This window comes from Leptinotarsa decemlineata, unplaced genomic scaffold (genome assembly GCF_025532065.1).
Source record: "Leptinotarsa decemlineata unplaced genomic scaffold, Ldec_3_MD MMD2_tig00026282_RagTag_RagTag, whole genome shotgun sequence".
NCBI classification, from domain to species: Eukaryota; Metazoa; Arthropoda; class Insecta; order Coleoptera; family Chrysomelidae; genus Leptinotarsa; species Leptinotarsa decemlineata.
The window spans coordinates 17,534,898-17,556,336 of NW_027412668.1; the positions used below are offsets into that span (position 1 = coordinate 17,534,898).

The following is a 21,439-nucleotide window of genomic DNA, read 5'->3' on the forward strand; positions in this document are numbered from 1 at the left end:
ATGAAGTTGATCCTATACCTTCTTTTTCTTCTCAACTTATCCGCAAGTTAAAGTGTTAACCTATAAACCCAAGTTTTCAGACGTTTTTCGCGAAGTATTATCAAAAATATTGTTTCGAGTGAAAATCCAATAGAAATGAAAAACGAAAAAAGGGCTAGTTTATGGTGTCTGTAGAGCTGATATAAACGGAATAATAGTTTGTTGAAGTTACCCACCAAAATTGAAAGTTTCAACGTAAAGCAATCAAAAAATAATAAATTTTTCTGGAAAACTCATACAACCCTCTATGAAGTACTTGAAACACCTTCATTTATAGTTTCTGAAGAAATCACCATCAAAATTAAGCGAGTTATGGTGAATATCATTTCGAAAACATTTTTTTCGACGACAAATGAAATGTGAAAATCACTCCTCAATTACAGGCCCAATTGAAAATAATCATTACAACTTCACAATTCACTCCATTCATGCACTTGTGTGCTCTGGAAGTTTGACCGATTCAGCGTAATTTTTGAAAGAATTTGTCCTTGAAGTGAAAAGAGCATTTTGTAATGTTCAAAGATTGCACGCCTGCACGCCTGAAGAAGCTATTATATAACGAAACACCTGTTGCCTGTTTGTGAGATCTCATAATAAAGTATTTTTGAAAGAACGGCCCTGTACACCTCAAACTTCATTGTTTGAAAACGCATTCAATTAGTAAACTTCGTTTATGTATAATGAACTTCCCGAGAACCTTTTTCCAAATGGACGTGAATCGCTACTTTCGCACATGCTTGTGTTTTGTCTTTTATGAAAAAATAATACAATGACTTTTCTTCTGAATAACTCAAGAATTCAATTAATCAATATTTCTATAATGTTGCAAACATTTTAAAGCATCAAATAATCAATTGGAGCATTGATGCTCCAATTGATAGTTTTCGAGTTCCTTTAAATAAAAGACATTTTTTGCAAATTTACAAAAATGATATTTTCGCTTCAAGCTCGATTATTTCCAAAACTAAGCAATTTGAACCGCTCAAACTAATGGAGCATATAACATGTACATGAATAAAGTAAGGTGTGTAAAGTGGTTACGATTATTTTCAATTGTATTCATGACAGAATGTATTTTCCACACGCTTTTCAGTACAACAGTCCTTCCATAGTTGAAGAGTTCAATTTGTAATTATTATTAGGTAGAGTATTATTGATGTTCACCAAGTAATGTGCCACTGTATTCAAAATTCTCAATCATTATGGTAAATAGGGGTGACTGTCACATTATTTTGTCGCCGTAAGAAATATAGACAAACATAATTTTCATCATGAGTTGCTCAATTTTGGTGCTGAAGATATTATTGAAAAATGAAAATGAAAGTTTTTTCAAGAATTTCAAAAGAGTTATCATCAGTTTTCCCAAAAAAATTCATTTTTTGTTGTTATTTTACGTTAGAACTCTAACATTTTGACGTTCAACAAATAAGACGCCATCGTCAATAAGTTTCGTTTGTATTTTTTCCCTATAGGCTATATTTTTCACAAGAAATAATGTTTTCGATAAAATACTCTTTTTTGAGTTATTTTTGAAAAATTGGTTGAAATATTCATACTTCCACTCGCGAATAAGTCGAAGAAGAGTATTCATCTGCAGAAAAAACCTTATAGAACGAAAATTGCTTAGAACTAGTCAGTTTATGTCTGGATTTATTTCCAATGAATGAATTTCCACCCACTATAAGAGGTGGTATACACCCCAAAAGGCAAAAACAACCCCGGTACAGAAGCAACTTTGAAGTAGAGGGTAGGTAGAACCTTAATCCAAATCTGTTTAAAATCTGTTCAAATTGACGCTGTTTATATATATTACTGATTATCGCCAAATTGATTTAAACATTGTAGATTGTTTTATTCCAGTTTTAATAGCTAGATAGTAAATATAGCTTCATTTCACGACAATCTTGTGATTTCAAAAAGACACAAAGCTCAAAATACTTCCAATGCAAATATCACATACATGGTATTATGTAATAAGAGTCCAAAATTTTAAAGGACGATTCCTCAGTTATTTATAAGGTGAAAAGTTTGGGTCCGCAATGCCTTCATTTTTGAAATACATTGTGTTGAAATACATTTTAATATGATACATTCCAATTGGGTTTTAGTTTGGAACTCAATTGTAGGGAGCACCACCTACAGGTCTTGGTCTCTTTAGGGAAGTCACAACTTTGTTGTACATGTTTGTATAACATTTTCTTGAAGAAACATCGATTCTTCTATTATTTTTACGTGAAAACTTATGTCTGTCTAAAGTCGCTGTTTCGAAATATTTTAATTTAAATTAATCGATGCATCCAAATGATTCTCAATTGTTTTTCGAAGTCTTTGAAAACGGAAGTAGACTATTAAGTTTATTCCAATGTTTGTTTTTGTGCTGCCATGTCAAAAATAACATCTTGACGCATAGTTTAATAGATTTATTTGTTATTAGTGTGATTATTTGTTTGAAAATGGTAAACTTAACCAATGCAGAGAATGCTGACATACATTTCACATACAGACTTGCTAACGGAAATGCAAATGAGGCTAGATGTTTGTACCAGGAGCATTATCCGAACTGCACAACTCCTACTTCAAAAATCTTTTCAAGAATTCACACTCGGTCAGGAGAAACAGGAAGTCTTGAGAATGCTACTCATCTGTCGGAAAGGCATCAGACGATAAGAACCACCGAGGAAGCAAGACTCAATCTGGTGGGAGAAGACCCGGAAACAAGCTCTGGACATCTAAAATCTTCAATTCAAGAGACACCTATCCAAAATAAAGAAAAATTGAGAAATCGAAAAATAGCTCTTGCGGATCGATTTAAGATACTCACAAAGTGGCGAATCAATGAAAAGAAGATTGGATGCGTGCATACAGGCAGGATGTGGATATTTCGAATATTTATTGTGATTTTGAATTAGATCCATATCTAGTGTTCCGTTATTTAGTGTTGATTGACAATTAGCGTTTGAACTGTTTCTAGGTTGAATGGAAAAAATAATATCATTTTTCAATTTTTGACAAACCCAGGAATCGAATAATTTAATTCAAAATATCTCAAAACGGCTGCTTGTAGCGACTTCTGACAAGCATACCTTTTTTACGTAAAAATAATAGGGTAATCAATTTTTGTTCAAGAAAATGTGATACATACATGTAGGTACAAAAAAGTTGTTACTTCCCAAAAGAGACCAAGACCTGCAGGTGGCGCCCTATGTAATTAAGTGCCAAACTAAAACCAAATTTGAATTTGTCATATTGAAAAGTTCCCAAATACCAATTTTTGTCCAAATATCAACATAATTTTGAGATTTTTCCACGAAAACCAAAATTAAAATGAATTTTCAACACCCTGTATCTCAAAAATGAAAGCCTATATATCATAACCTATATATCATAACTCTACATACGTAAATTAAATGAAAAATTCTGAAATTGTGCGGACAGGTGAATATGAAGGTATTGTTCAGAAGCTTCATTTGTGAACGTAAAGCAGGTTTTGAAGTACTATACGTTTTGGCAAATTATATGAGCAGTGTTTTGGTTGGTTTCCGGGTATTGCAGTGGTCTTTTTTGATTACAATCCCCAAACGTTTCATCATTCTTAATGGGGCACTTCGAAGTTTCGGGACAAGACTCATCACCTCATCAGCAACGTTATGGATAAAACTACAAGACGAAGCACTCTTTTCCACGACATGAGCATGAAATTACGAAGCATGTTGATTTGTGCTAATGTGGATGTAATCTACTTATGTTTACTTTGAAAATATAATTTACTTTGAAAATATAATTCAAAAGGATACAGTGCAGAACTAAATATCACCAATAATTTTTGGTTCTTGGGTACTGGGAAGCTGGCGCCGAAGAAACATCTGACGATGACCAGGAAAAACCTACGCTTAACAGTAGGATTTCTGACTCGCCACTGTCAACTAAGGAAAAACCTGCATAATATAGGACCAGTAGACACACCTCTATGTAGGATGTACGAACAGGAATATGAAACTATCAGGCATGTCCTATGCGAGTGTCCAGAGTTATCGTTGATAAGAGAGTGTGTGTTCGGCGAGTCTTGGCCTACACCTGCCGATATAAAGGGGATGTATCCTAGTGACCTGTCCACCTTCCTGGAAAGGACAGGATGGATGATGACCTAGGAGGATAACTCTTCGGGAGGATGTACAATGGTTAAATGTGGCCTAAGTGCTATAGGCCTATACTCACCCTCTCTACTCTACAGATACAGATAGTGTTTTACTTTCGCGGGACCAAAAATTCTTTTTCATGTTATCGAATCATTTATGGGCTTCAAATATTCAGACTTTTTGCAGTGATTATTCAGCTGGAATATTTTGAGTACATGGCTCACGAATTTGAGAAGAAGTTCTCTCATTTTGAGAAAATGTCTTCCAGAAACTACGAATGTCAGGAAGATCTAGTTGAGTGGGTGATGAAATTTGATGAAACGAACCCCGTTAAAAAGAGGGTTGCAATGTTAGCCACTCATGTGGACTTACTAGAAAAACTTTGAATCAATCCTTAATTTTAGTTGGTGAAGGCTGCAAGAAAAATATGATTTTTTTCCTAAACTAGAACGGAATGTTTAGAAGCTCCACCTGTTTTTACCCATATAATCAAATTTTGAATTAATCATTATTGCAAGTGTTTATACCAACTGCTTTGCATAAGGTGAATATCATATTCCAGAAAAAAACATTGTCATTATACGCTTTGTGATTCCCATTGATATTTTTTCGAATGATATGAGATATTAGAGAAATTTCAATTAAATTGAAATGAATATAGCCAAGCGTAACTAAATACATGAATAACCTAATTAACATAATGAAGTGGGTATTATCATGGTACCTACTTAATAATCCATTTTCCTTTTTATCTCAATGGCAAAGTGAAATTATAGATGAAATGTATAAATTAAATTTCAAATTTTCAAATTTCAAATTACCTGAGAGGTAAAAATAATTATCTAAAAATGCAACTTGAACAAAGAGCGCCACTAAGAAAGTATTATTTTCGGTGCGGGGTTAAGGTCTACAAGGAAGTTCTACAAGGGAAATATTGAAACTTCGATATCTAACTCGAATATAAATGGAATACAAGATTCAAGTAACTGTAGAAAATGCGGGAGCAAAGATTTTTTCACATGAAAAGAAACCGAAAAAAACAATTGAAAACGCAACAGGTTACCTAAAGATGAAGAAGGAGTAAAAAGAGGAGGAATGCGAATTATAACGAAAGAAGGAAGGGATCTGAATCTATAATGTAGAAGCAAAGATATGCTTCGCATCATTATCCATAGTATGCAATATCGAATTCAAGTCTATGTTCGAGCAACCTCCATACAGTTGAAAATTGGGGACTTCCAAATGGAAAGAAAAGCCAGAGCAAGTTCTGAAATTCATCTGCAATACCATCTGAATGAAATAAAGGCCAACCAAGATCTTGTCTCCTCAAGTGGAGAAGAAGGCAATTGACAGAAGGAAGGTAACTGCTAATACCTACCAAGTTCATAATTGAGAAACTTGCAGTTTTTCCCAGAAGTGAGAAGTCCCCACGTCTCTGACTTCTCGATATTGAAGGCCCTAGAAAAATTAGTCCAGGATCAACGAGATGAGGTGTTCAAGAAGATAGGATGAAATATTTTGAAGAAGGGCACATAGTACAACGCATATAACCTTGTTTGTTCACAGTCATGCATGAAGTATTGACGGTATGAACGGTAAGTTTCAGTGGAGGAACTTTGAACATTCTTACAGTCCCTTCACATACCCATCCCCATCATCATGTTCTATAGAGCATATCTTTCGAGTTTGAAGGCGCTGCATAACTTAGTATTTGTTTGGCAGCCATCAATAGTGAACGTTCTCTGTAAATTTGTGAAAATGGAGAAAACTGGTGGATCAATACTTTTATTTGACAGGTCTCAGTTGAATTGGATTCTACTCTGGGCGAGTCTGCTTCTTCGTTTACAATAAGTACATACAGTATTGAGTAGCAGAGTTTAAACGAGGCCGTACGAGCTTCCAAGACGAGCATTGCAGTGGTCGACCAAATGAGGTGATGACTCCAGAAACATGCGGTATATCGTATATTATCTGAAAATTTGGACATGAGAAAGCTGTATGCAAAATGTGTGTCGCGTCTGCTCACACTCGAGTAAAAACAGTGTCGTGAAGATGTTTCAATAGAGTGTTACACATCAACAAAGCAGAATTCTTGCGTCCTTCCATAACCATGGATACAACTTGGGTCCATCACTTCACACCCCAGACAAAGAAAACACGAAACAGTGAGATGGGATGATTATCATGAAGAAGACAAAACTATCAACGACGAGTATCATGCGAAATTATTGCAACGTTTGAGTGAAGAAATCGAGCAAAAACGGCCGCATTTGGGACCCTTTTCACTAGATTCCAATCCCTCGGATTATTTTCTGTTCCTACAGAACAATTTCCAAAGAAATTCCAACGATGAGGAAGTGATGTTGGCTTAATAGCTATTTTCAGGAACAAGACAGTTCTTATTATGAATTAATCGATAAATAAAAATCACAATGTGTGACACAAATCTACAAATTTTGTCTCATTTTTAAATTCTTGGAGCAATTTGACAAAATAATATCGATACGAGATCGGCGCAGAAGAATTTCAAAAAATTTTGGGCACTACCGTTACTCATTATTTTCCCTTACAAACTATCTGTATCATGACAAGAAACTAAAGGCCATCATATTTCTGTCTTTATTCAAGACTGGGTCTAACTCAATATTCATGTTTTTTTCATTCGGTTGAATGATATTTTTGATGTCACCGCTTCTAATGCTGTTTCTTTATCTCCATCTTACGTAAATCAATCGTTAAAATAATAGCTATACTATAATTCCAAAATAGCACGCAGTGCTATGATGTTTTTAACTTAATCGGTCTTTTCCAGTTGAGTATTATGAAAAATTATGATAATATATATAATACCTGCGCTGAAAAGTCTAAGGCCTAACACAGATACTACTAACCTTCAAAAGAAAGCAGTTGAAATTTAATGATATTCTACTCATCATAAGTTTACGAGCCATTGTGCTAAGATTGACACTACTTTTGTTATTTTCAAAACAATGGATCAAAAACAATTTAATATATATATATATATATATATATATATATATATATATATATATATATATATATATAAAAAGCGATGGGTAGTCTTGACTGACTAGTTAAGGAGAAATACGGAATTATCATAATATCAATATTGATAATGTCAATTATCAATTTGCAGATATTTCCTGTTTCCTTTCTTTCTAGTTGCTACCACGCCACTAGTAAGTGCCATGCATGGCCGTTAAAATAAAATTTAAAATTTCAAATCCTCTAAATGTTATTTCTGAATAAAGTTTATATATATATTTTCTTTAAACCATAAAAATTTTAATGTGTGACACTTTTCTACATAATGAAAAGGACTTTTTTGTGTTTCTCAGTGAAAATTACTACTTATCTATTCATTTTTTGATTTTCATGGAATTATTTTCCAGCAGCTTGACTGCATTAACCTTTCTAGATTTCATATCATTTCTAGAAACATGTGGATTCGTTTTCCGATGGCATTTCAGGTTAGCTTTCCAAATTTCTGCTACCGCAGTTGTTGGTTGATTGGTCAAACCACCAACACTGACATAAAAACTTGGCAAGTTGACTTGGGTGTCACACCAATAGGTGGTTCCACTTATGTTTCGCTTGCGTTTACGCAGCTATTTTTATCAAGTACTTTCTTGGTTTTTCTCATTTTGTCTTCAATCGAGGACCGCCTGCCCGGTACTGACGATGCCCAATAGGCTGAAACAGCTGTCTACCGGTGGCTCTTAAATTGAAATCAATATGGGAATGATCAAAGAGTACTTATCTATTCATTATATATATATATATATATATATATATATATATATATATATATATATATATATATATATGGATGAAGAAAAACGTTTCAATGCCAAGAAAGTATACCTAAGGGCAACAAGAGTTTATTTGATACTGCTCCAATAAAAGCGTTCAGCTGAAACACCGCATGTGTTCTGTCATCAATTCTCCTGCTTACCTGTGGCGATGGCAGAGCAGCATACGCAGCCGCCCCCAATGCGAACAAATGTGGCGGCAGCTCTCCGATCATTCTTCCTTTGTACCTTTGTGCAGTCTCCAAATCGTAACTTCCATCGAATGTCCTGTAAGGATTTACGGCAACCAGTATACTGCCAGTATAGGTGTAAATAAGATCGCGGTCATATCGCAGCTTGAGATTCCAAAGAAGGGCGGCTTCATGGAGGTCAGAAAGTTGAATCATGTCTTCGACGCCGATGTTGCCTAGGTCTTCTCGTCTGCGCACTTGGCCCTCGCCATCGGCCAAGGCAAAAGTTTGGGCCTGAAACAAGGAAGTATACTTTTAGAAAATGCTTCCATTTGATATTGTTTTTTTCACAGATTGATGGAAAAAATTCATACACCAGAATAAATGCACGAGTAAGTCTTGAATTGGATCAAAAATGTAGTTGTAGCAACAAAAGTTCCTATGTTTAAAGAGTTAAAAAATAAGTGGTATAGTCGAAGTAAAGAATTTGTGCATATTTAAAGTGACGGCACTATCAAAGGCCAAAAAAACCAATAAATAGAAAGCCGAACTACTCATGTTACGGTGACGAATAGAACTCGGAAAATGCGAAGACGGTTATCGCCTTCATGTCATCAATCTTCTGTTCAGGAACTGATCGCGATTTGAGTGTTGAAATTCGATATTAGTGCAATTATAATTAGTTAAAATGTTTGTTATCTGTTCAAAATGTGGCGTCCTTGGACAAGTACTAATAGTAATAACGAGTGTAATAACAACGCAGACTTTTTCCAGTGTAGTGATTCGAATAGCGATGGTAAACATTGCGAAAAAGAAATACCAGTAAATAAGATTCGGATGCATTTGAATATTGAAATACAGAGAGTATGTTTCAATGTATATAAGAATCTACATCTCAAGTTTGATTTCGAGGAAAACAAATTATTACAAGCAACATCAGATTTGACCGAAATTCCTTGCTCAACTGTACATAAAATAGTCAAAAACAAACTTTATGAACGCAAGACGCGATGGGATACAGGATTGCCAAAACCTTTAGAAGTTCATCGAATAAAATCATTGAAAAAACAATATATGACTTTTACAAAAGCAATGAGATTCCTACAACTGGAATCATAAGGAAGAAATTGAATACTTCCGGCTATAACGTGAGCTGCTATGACAAAACTCTTCAGAATTGGATTAAGAAAATAGGCTTTAGATTCAAAATAATAAACAAACGTATGGACTTCGTTTCATCTTGTGTTCAATCAGTAGATCTCAAGAGCTATTAAATCTCTAAAATTAACTGTTACCCAACAATACTATATTCAAAAAAATATTCGAATACAGCATACCCACTGAGAAATACTTTTGGTAATTTCCTTATAAATTCATAAGCATTGCGGATGTAACCTATTATACTCTGTCCATCTAAGCGATGGAGTACTTCAAAACATTATCATGCATAGTGCAAATGATCTCCCAGACAAGGCTGCTTGTATAGAGTCGCACTAAGGAACGTCCGATTTTTTTTTCAATAATGTGCGGCTGGGTATAGGAATTTTTTCAGGTGGAGTGCAGGGACAAAATTTTTCAGCCGTATCAGTACTTTCAACTTCAAAATATCGTATATGTACAACCCACATGCGTTGAAAATTAACTGATCCCTCAGACACTATAACAATGAATTCCGCCAGCCGATTGCAGTTGAATTTGATTGGCCAGCGTAAGGAGGCTTGTTTATTGTATCGAATAGATGCAAATTTACGTGGTGATAGGTAGATAGATGGATAGATAGATATTCATTTATTTCTACAGAGTATATGTAAATTTTGTATAAAAGTTAAAAGAAATCCTGTCAAAAGAAATTGCTAAAAGAAATTGGAAGCTCCCTACACTCCGACCAGAAAAATTTTCTAAACCCAACCGCATATTAGTAAAAAAAATAGGTCGTTCCTCAGTGCGACTCTGTATAAGCAGCCTTGTCTGGGAGATCACGTGCACTATGCATGATAATGTTTTGCAGCATTCCACTGCTTGGTTTTACAAAGTTTAGTTGCCAATACAAGTGGTATAAAAACATAGGAAGTTTAATTTCTCATTTTTCATTATAATCAATTTTATTTTATGATTGAACTTGGAGACATGTGTGATGCAAGTTGTGACGTGAATTCAGAAGAATTGTTGCATTCATTATATCTTCCCAGGATGACTCTGTGTGTTCCTAGAAATAGTTTATTGTTCATCGCCGTTTTACGAAATGATTACAAAACAGTGCGATCAACCGGAGGAATGAAGCTTTCTATTTTTTATTGAGATAGTTATGGACTGATAGTTGATACTTCTTGAAGAGTGAATGGTTTTGTTTTTCCGAGATTCGTTCGTAATATTTGAATTTTCAACGGTTATTCAATCACATTACAAAAATTATGAATTCATTTTTAACAGCATCATTATAAAAACATTATATATTTCGTTTTTCTTCTCTTTCACAGTGATAAAAAGTTTCGAGTTTCTGGCGATTAAAAAAATATAACAAGTTGAAACTCATGAAAGTTTTTCAGCTTCATCCAATTCTTGCATTATTATACATAACCTCCTATTTATACCATCTTTTGCACACTCGATATTATGCAACTTTATAAAAGTTGTCTGTTAAGTTTATTTTATCAAACTTCTGATTTCCTCGTTTGCGATTTGAGAATGTCCAAAAGTGTGGTTATCGAATGTATCATTTTTGGAGTAACTAATGGAATTAATTTGATTGCTAATAATAATCAGATTTTGGTTCAATGTTTTTACTTCCTATTGGAGTTTTGAAATTATGTATTTCGTTTTTTGTTGATTGTACGTTTTTATTTGTGGACAAATTGCACTCTTTTCTAATGCTAGATTGATAGAAATGCTATGTGTTTTTTTGAAAATTTTAACCTTGTTCAAACTTTAACCTTGCATTGGTTTTGCTGAAACCAAGAATATCATTTATCGATAATATAGCAGGGTGTAACGTTTCAGTGTGAAAATTTAAATGTTCTATACAGTGTATGCGATTCCAATCAATACTTACACCATTTAAATCAAATTCGTTCTAGTTGAAGTGTTTATAATTTCTATAATAAATTGATTTTGTATTCGACTGAACAATTTGTTTCACTTTATATCATCTAACAGTATGTGGAGTGGTTTTGTTATACATGTAACATTGATAGGCTGTTAAACTCAATATTATCTTCTATTGAATAATTTCAATTGAGTCAACTGAGTCTAGAAATATGGCTTTTATTCGTGGGAATGGAGTTGGATTACTATACTTTTTCTATGACACATCAGGAGTATTTGAAAATAAAATTCATTCGTGAAGGATATCCCAAATGAGAGTCATATCGTTAAATTACATAATGAAAAGTAATCTATTTCGGAAAAAGGAACTTATTTTGAGTGGTTTTATAATGGACTTGTTTCATGCTATGGAAAATGATACTGGTTTGCTTATAGACTGATCGAGTTAGGGATATATCATACTTATCAAGCCTAATCGGTCCTTGGGACCAATAAAATTGATCGTGTCTAGAACTGAGTTGCCAAGTGTATTGGTTTTCAATATCCAATCACAGATCTGATGATCCAATTTGACAGACGCCATTTTTGTTGTTATTGTTGTCAATTCGGTGTGAAAACAACTGTTACAATTATCTTATTAAAGAACGTTTTTTTCGTGAAAGGTAGGTCTCGGCGGGTGCCTATTTTGCGGCATATTCCGTGGCATTAGTTTACATACCGAAAAATATTTTTTCAGGTTATTTTTGAATTGAATTTTACCATTACTAGCTTGGCCGAGCTAAAATAAAAATAAAATCAAAACTTTCAATCCTTCAGTAAAAGACAAAGTCTGAAATGAATGTCATATAAATAAAAGGGCCCTACTAAATATACCACCTACCGTTTCAATTTCTCATTCTTCATTTCGGTACCAAAGTACTGCAAATTTAAAAAAAAAAAACTAATCAATAGAGTTTATTCTATGATTTTCACTATAAGGGTTTTACAAAAACCGCGACACGTGTTTCGCAATACAATTTGTTTTGTACAACCCTTATAGTGAAAATCATAGAATAAACTATTGACTAGTTTTTTAAATATGGATTTTCATCAAGTATCGGCCAGTTCTTTTCAATTACTGCAAATTTTTCAAATAAAATTCATTGATCACTTCAAAATCGACTCTTGATGAGTTATCGGAGTCAGCTTTAACAAAACAAGGCTCAACTTTCATTTTGAAATCATGTGTAGCAACCATTGACATTAGAAAGAGCACATTTTCGCATACACTACAGAGGGCGCTGGCCGACTGGATGACAATATGGCTAATATACCAGTAACGTTGAATTTCTTATTTTTGGTGGGTGGTATGAATGCATAATTAATTTATTTTATTAGGGTTCATGAACATTCGAAAACCATTTGGAAATACAGATCGTTAAATTCTATTCAGAATCATATTTAAATATAACTTGTACTATATCAGTTATCAAGGCAAATATTTTTGTCAATTTTTATGCTTACTTCGTGGATTCGAGTGATCTTATTATTGTATATTTATTTGTTTGCTGGCTTCATTACTAACAAAAATGAATGAATAATTACAGGAAATTTTAATTAATAGATCATTTTTTGCAACATTAAGTTTCAACTTTTTCTTTGCTGACAGCTCGAGTAGGAACCATTCGTTTTTTCATTGAGTTTAGTTTGCATGTGTTTCAAAAGTGTTTTAGATATATATTTGAATATTGATATGGTGCATTCTTGTGTTGATTTTAATTGTGCGGAAAGGCACATAAAAAAAAGCGCACTGGTTTATAGATGAGTTTTTTCATATAATGTGTTTAGGTTCCCAAAGGATAAAATGATGAGAACAAAAATGGGTGAAAGTAATGAAAAGAAAGAACTACAATCCTTCTACTCTTCCAAGACTTTGTAGAAATCATTTAAAAAGTGACTATAAATGAAAGGGGGACGAAAATATTGAATTTGATGACACAGTTTTTTATTTCAACTTTGAAGTATTCTCCACAGAAAATATTATCTGGATTTAATACTGTTACTTTAAGTATGATACATTTTACTTCATTGAATTTTATCATATGAATAATGATGATACCTCAGAAGCTTTTGTTGGATCAGTTCAAGTACAATCAATTCTGTCTATACTTGACATCATTCAACCTTCCTCTCAAGTTTTGGAAGATTCAACAGATTACCCAAGCGATTTAGTAGCAATATTAGAAAGAGGTATGTAGGTAGGAATCTTTTTTTTTATAATTAATTGCAGTTGTGTAGATTGAGGATTGTAGAATAAATTGAATATTTGAAATGATTCTTTAATCCAGTTTGCTATATTTTTTGATTTTCATAACTGTATATTATTAAATAATGATCTTTCGACTTTGTGTTCTGAATTTAGGCATAGAACTTATTTCCAAACATGATTTTTCGTGTACATTATATTCCACGTGGAAAATTTTTCATTAATTGAAACGTTAACGGGTTCATATGCACATCCATAATTGAATTGATAATTATAGGCTTCGTAAATTTTACGATTTGGCAATGTTGATTATTTCTACTGTTTCTATTGGTCAATCGAACAAGAAGCTGGAATAGGGCCGTGAGGTCACCGCCTTATCACATTCCATTTTTAATAATTAATTACGGTACTAAGAGAGCTGAAACAAAGTGCACTGTTTTTCAATTTGAAATATCTATCAAGTAAACTATACACCAAAAATCATGAAACAAGCCCATTGGGTGGGTGGGGAAAATGACTTCCGAAATCTTTGCTTAGACTTCGAGTTTTCTCTGAATTTAAATCCAGCCGTGAACAACTATATTCTTCCAATATGTACTGTGTTACAAAATTGTTCAAATTGTTCATGGTTTGCAATTTGACAACGGCCAACTCAATGATATACTGCATTAACTGAACTTTGAATCATTGCAGAAGTAATGGCATTGTTTGGCTTGTCCTGTCGACAAGGTTTTTTAGGTAACCCACAGAAAGACACTAATATGAGTCAAATCTGGAGATCTTGGTGTCCACTCAATTTATCCACGTCTTTCCATGTTTATCTTCCATTGAAGGTGTCCGAATAACTTTTTATTTGCAGATCATAATGATGTAAAAATTATCAACGATTTCAATGTTGGGCATTGTTTGGATCTGGAAATTTATGAATTGAGTTCGCGGAAGATGTAAATATCATTCAGCTGTTCAACTTATATGAAAACGGTCCTATCGATCTGCTGTTCACTATGCCAGCCCCAAGATAATTTTTCTGTGCATTATGGGTGGTATTTTTCATTCAGTAATGGTTTTAATGATAATTGAAAATTTATTTGTGGTGTCCTGATTCAAGTAAGCTATAAGATGCAGAAGAATGTCCGCTATCTAATGATGCAAAAATAATTATAGTTCACTTTTTGGGAGAACTCCGATGATATCGTCAATTTTACAAGTCACATTTTTTTGATATAAGGCATCAGAAATGTAGAAAATGAATCGCTTGACATGTTTTGGCGTTTTTTGTGAGAGTTGAAATGATACGTTTCATGAATTTCAAAAATAGTTATCAAACTATTTATTTGATGAAAAAAAAAACAATGATGAATAGGTATCGCTGAACCCACTGAGTTTAACAAAAACCTCCGAGATTTCCTAAACTAGAATAATTAAGGCAAAACTATAATATTTTTGTTTTTGTTCTTATATTATAATGATGACGGTCAAGAGTTCAGATCAACAGGCGGCCTTCTATCCCATCGTATGTCACCCATATTTGGAATAACGCAATCGAGAAACATGGAGAATCAAGAGCAGTTGAGCTTGATATTTCTGAAGCCTCTGACCGTGTGAGGGGTTGCTAGCCAAACTTCGATGCTACGGCTTGTCGGATAATTTCTATGAATGGCTCTTCGGCTTCCTGAAAGAACGTTCCCTGCAAATGGCTGTCGATAGATATATCTAGAACACTTTCACCATCAACGCTGGTGTTTCCCAAGGATCAATATTGTCTCCAACCCTCTTCTTATTGTATATCAATGACTTATTTGAAAAAACCAAGAATCCATCATATTGCTTTGCTGACGACAGCATATTTGTTTCTCCATTCCATTTGGATTCCAGGATATCGAATACGGAGGCACATCTCACCGGCAGCAGGAGGTTGCATATTTTGGTGAGGATCTAGAAGTGATTTCCAATTGGGGTGAAAGTAACCAAGTTCAATTCAGTCTCACAAAAACTCAGTCATCGGTTTTCTCCAAGAAGATAAATGTCTCCGTACCGGATTTAATAATCTCAGGTCAGACAATTCAGATTTCTGCTTAGATAAGTTTGTTGGTAGTTGAAATGGACACCATCAGGCACAATCAGGTCACTGGGATTGCAAAAGCTGCTTCTCAAAAGCTATGAACACTGTTCCGAACCAGAAAACACCTCAGCAATTTATGATGCTGCATAAAGCTCAGATGAGTTGAGAACAATACTCCAAAGACCTTCTTTGGAGTATTGTTCTCATGTATGGAGCTCTGCCCCCAAACATACCCTGAAGTTGCTGGATTCCATCCAGAAAAAAGCCATTCGCTTTATTCGAGACGCGAGCATCACGTGCAACCTTGATAGCCTGAAACATCGAAGAAAGGTTGGAGATTTGCTGCTCATTGGTTTGAGGTTCAAATCAGTACACCTCGAACTTCACTGTTTAGGAACTCTTTCATCTGGAAAACTGCGTTTATGTGGAATAAACTTCCTGAGAACGTTTCTCCGAATGGATTCAATCTCCAGCTATTCAAATCCTTAAGGGTTAAGGATTTTTCTGTAGTGGTTGTATTTTGTTCTTGAAAAAAAGATAATCCAATTGAGAGAAACGAAGCCAAGCCCACTAATAATAATATAAAACTAGACTAAAACACCAGCATCGCCTTTGATAATGTCTACCGCATTGATAGATGAAACTTGAAGGCATAAAAACCTGCAGACTTTGGCTAAAAATTCCGGAAAATAGATTTCACACAGTTTTTCATTGAGTCGTTAGAAAGAATTGTCCAAATACCGGAGAAAACAGCTTTTATATTTTCCTCAAAAACTGATATGATCTCTACATCAATGGACTCAATATGTTGAAAATATTCTTGGCTGATATCTGTTTTTGGGAGAAACTAACCCGGTAAATAGATACCCAATGTTGTCAAAAACCTATTATGATCGTTTTATGTGAAATTTCGAATTTTCTATTCATATTCCGTGCACCTGGTCGAATGAGAACGTGATAATGGCCATCGGAATCAATTAAATAAATAGTCTGTGACGATACTGGGGTAAAAGCAAAGCTACCAAGTAGAAGTCAAATAAATCAGTGTGTATTTACATAGAATTTTCACCGCTTCCTATATCACTTACAATGCAAGGAAAAATATTTTTAGTAATTACACAATTGTTTTTCTCACGTATCGCTTTCACTGAGATATTTGTAGAAAGCAGATACATAAGCAGAAGCTCTTATTGACGTCTCGTAATAAATACGTTTTCTTTTAGTGAAAATATTAGTTTTAATTTGTCACGAAACGTTGATTTCATTTGCATTTTATTCAAAATTAATCGTAGTCAGTGGAAACTGCTAGTCCTCAGCTGCTACATTTTTTACTGTACCATGAAAGTCAACTTCCAGTTATATTTTATGTCAGAGTTTACTTTGTATAAAATTCGTCGTATTTTCATTCGAGTATAATCATCCAACAGGGTTTCTTCCAGACTTGGCAGGCAAAATCACTTGTGGTAGGAGAGCCACAAATAATTTTGAAAAGAGATCACTAAACTCAGCGTCTGAAGTTTTAATTTTCAACAGAATTTCGACTTCGATCTCGAAATTTTAGTGAATTTCAACTTCCCACTCGGAAATATATAAAATATATTCCTCCTTCACATAATTTTGATGGGATTATGCATTGCTCTCATTTCCGTACGGAACTGAAATCTTTTCGAAATAAGCCGAGATATGTATATATTCATCAGTCTCCTCTCAAGGTTAATTCGCCGGACTCGATACAATACAAGCGTAACCTCTCTATGGCCTGGATCGATTACCGTAAGGCATTTGATACGATATCGCATGAGCTCATCTTGCATTTGCTCAGATGCCTTGGGGTACCCGACAAAATAGTGAGATGCATTAAATAACTGACACCACTCTGGTGAACTCGCTTCACCATAATATCTGGTCAAGCCAGAGTCCAAACCTTGTGGGTCACTTTCAGAAGGGGTGTATTTCAGGGCGATTCCCTCCGTACCATTATCCGTTGCGCTCAGAAATACTCGAGGGTATAACTGCGGCACCTTAGGAAACCGGAGGCACAATGTCAACCATTTGTTTTATATAGATGATCTTAAACTTCATGCCTCTGGAGAGAAGGATCTCCATCAGTCTTCGAGGATGGTGGAAGAGTACACGCATTCTATCGGTATGAAATTCGGGATAGACAAATGTGCAATGGAGGAGAGGATGAGCAGTTCGTAGATGGAAGCATCCTACACCATTTGAATGCCGAAGAGACGTATACTTACCTCGGGGTGGAACAACGTCACTCACAAGCAAGTATCAGCACAAACTTTGACAGATCTAGTCATTGGAACTGTCGGGGAAGAACAAAGTTGCTGCAACAAATATGCTTGCCGTTCCAATCTTACTCTACTCGTTTGGAGTAGTGAAGTGGACTCGGGAGGAGATGTATCAACTCGACGTAAAGACCCGAAAAATGATGCATCAGGGCCGTCCGTTCGACGGTTATACTTCCCCCGACAACAGGGAGGCCGTGGACTTTTGAGTTTGGAGTGTCTACATGACAGAATGGTACTGGATATAGCTTGTAAAGTCGTCAGAAGTTCAGATCCCCTTCTCTGCATAGTCCGTGATCATGATAGAGCAAGAATTGGAAAATTTCTCTTTAGGGCAGCTGCCCGAGCAGCTGATGAACTCGGTTTAGTTTTCGACACTGAACGAATTGACAATAACTCTGTCACCGAGTTGGAACCCGTTTAGCAAAAAGCTTCTTCAATAACATTAGAGACCTTGGCTCATCAAAGCACCTGACTTTTGCTTTCCTCAGGTCGAGTGGGCTGAAGTTGGAAACTGAGGGGTTCATCATGGCCTGCCAGGATGGTGTCTTCAACACCTTAGTCCACCGCAGTCGCGTGATGGCTATAGAAATTCCTGACGCAAACTGCAGAGCCTGCCGCGAGGCGCCCGAGACCCTATAATGCACTTTCTGTCAGTATGTCCAGCATATGCGGTCTCGGCCTATATCCATCGACATAACGCGGCCCTTAGCCATAACCATCTACGGCACTCTTACGGTATTGACGAGGCACCGGTGTTGCCCTACGCTCCGGGGGGATATTGAATCCGTTGTGGGGAACGCCAAATTTGAGAAGTGCCAAATTTATTGGAACTATTCGTTTCCCACCCTCAGGCCCATACAAGCTAATAAGCCTGATGTAGTCCTTCTCGATCTCCAGAGCAAGGCAATATTTGTCATGGAGTTTTCAGCTGCTGGCGAGACGAATATCGTCCGAAAAGAGGAGGAAAAACGGATAAAATATCGAGATTTTCTCTTTGAACTCCGTAGACTCTATCCATACCACTCTATCAAGATGGTTGGTCTGATTATTGAAGTCTGGTGGAAGAATGCCCTCTCTACACCCGAATCTTAAAATCATACTGGCTTACCGCACTAAGGCAGAAATCTTAGCGGGACAGATGCAGAAGGCTGTCAATCTTGGCTCACTGCGCTTGCTCAGGGCACATGATTCTCGGACCCAATGATCACTTACCCTACGGTGTGGGGAGTGGTCACGCGCCCTCCCGAATGTATCGAGGCTTCGGGGATAGGGCCTGACCAGCGCTTACTACGGTAAAATAATAAGAATAATAATTTTATTGTACATAAATTACTCACAAATCAAAGTTAAACAAAATATCCTCAAATTCACTGATATCAGGGGTAGTTGCATGTAACAAATTCATATTAATATCACCCATTAACACAATAAAGTCCACTTCTAAATAAATTCTCCCCAGCATTTCACCCAATTCTCCCATACGATTGACATTGTCCAAATAAAAGTATGAAGAAGTAAAAATGAAAGTTCAATTTGAAAATATATTTTGTATGAACAATTATTCAAATAAATTTCCCAAAACCCCTTTCCTAACAATAAAAAATTGTGTATCATGAATACATAACTGATTGTCTCCTCTCACCAAAATTCATTTAGTCTCTAATTGTTTACATGACCTCTGCATTGACATTTATAAAAGTCATGGTTCCGGCTTACCGATGCACATCACGTATACCCGAGGAAATAATGAAGATGATGTCATACATTTGCAAATTGTTAATTTTATCAATTTATTTTTATATTTGTGAAATGTGAAGGTACGATCATAACTGTAGGGGTATTCGTACATCCATTTCATATTAGGTGCAAATTCATGATTTCTTCCAAAATTTCCTCCTCAGGAGGAAATTTTGGAATTTTGAATAATAATGAAGATCACAATTGTTTTTTTCCCAGATGTAAGTTAATGAGAAATTAGGATGTAAAATTATTCAGTGTGATTTGATATGTAATGATTTTTTTGCTGGTATCTTTTTGGCAACACTGTTTTTGACAGATCACGCGTGAATCGTGTCTTGTGTCATTGTCAAACTTGTTCAGTTTGGTCTATAATATATCCATGAATTGACTTACGAATGAACAACGCTTGCAAATTATTGAATTTTATTATCAAAATTCATGCTCGGTGAAGAAAGTGCATCGTGCACTTCTTTCAATTCATGGGCAATTTCGTCGGCCTACTGAGGGAGCTATTCGGAAGCTTATGACTAAATTTCGAACCCAGCTTACATTATTGGACATTAAACCACCAACACGCATACGTAGAGGGAGGACTGAAGAAAATATTGCGGCTGTATCCGCCAGTATTCGTGATGACCGTGAAATATCGATTCGCCGTTTTTCGCAGCAATTGAGCCTCTGTTACTCCACGAAGTGGGAAAATTTGCGAAAGAATTTGGGTGCAAAACCTTATAAGATACAGCTGGTGTAAGAATTGAAGCCACACGACCTCCCACAACGACTAACATTTGGTGAATGCGCGCTGGCATAGTTGGAGTAAAGACCAGCCATAAGCATTGAAAGAGCTACCGATGCATACCGAAAAAGTCACTGTTTGGTGTGGATTATGGATCGATGGCATCATCGGGCCCTACTTCTTCAAAGACGAAAATGGCCGGAACGTTACTGTGAAAGGCGAGCGCTACCGTGTGATGATTGACGACTTTTTGTTGCCCAAAATGAAAGAATTGGACATGCCTGACTTGTGATTTCAACAAGACGGTGCCACATGACACACGGCACGCGAAACAATTGCCTTCAGTTAACAGTTTATCTCACGTTTGGGGCCTGTCAATTGGCCGCCTATATCGTGTGATTCAACGCCTTTGGATTATTTCTTGTGTCTACAGAGGTAAACCAGCAACGACTGATGCTCTGAAAGCCAATATTTATACGTGAAATACCGGTCGATATGTTAGAGACAGTGTGCCAAAATTGGACCCTGCGCATGGGCCATGTAAAGCGGAGCCGCGGACAACATTTGCATGAAATCATCTTCAAACATTGAATTATATTGATCGTTCTATCGATTATAATGAAGATTTCATCAATTTTTCAAATTTTTTGTGTTGTTTTGAAAATCAAATCCGATATCTCTTAAAAAATCACCTATTACAAAGAATCTGGTGTGAAATATTCAAAAATATCTAAGTTTCCAAATAAAAATAAATGAATTGGATGAAATAAATCATTAACTGTTGAAAACAAAAACAAACAAAACTGAAGCATAACAGATCGTCATCAAAACATTCTGTATATTGCAATAAGTACATCAAAAATAGGACGTGTTCATTTCAAGTGTGCTTTATTTACTACATTATAATAAATTATTCTAACTCGCTTTTATTTTCTCATGCACATCTGGTGAAACGATGCAGCAGATGTCGTGGATGAAATAATTTTCTAAGGGACATGAAAAAAGAATTTGGAACTACATTTTTCACGGCTCTATATTACGAAAAAATATGTGCTGCAAACGCCTATTAGAAGAAAAATAATTGAAATTAACAATATTTCTCAACTAGAAATAAATTAATAATAATCGGTAAT

At 35.3% G+C, this 21,439-nt stretch overlaps 1 protein-coding gene across 2 annotated transcripts in view; it reads right to left on the reverse strand.

Annotated features, from left to right (window-relative positions):
- The window catches only part of Myo10A (unconventional myosin 10A), a 184,391-nt gene that overhangs the window by 95,395 nt on the left and 67,557 nt on the right, over positions 1 to 21,439 (reverse strand). For both annotated transcript variants that reach the window (XM_074179939.1, XM_074179940.1), the window contains exon 3: positions 8,152 to 8,472. In XM_074179939.1, the coding sequence (XP_074036040.1) occupies positions 8,152 to 8,472 (321 nt within the window). The remainder of the gene's footprint in view (positions 1 to 8,151; positions 8,473 to 21,439) is intronic.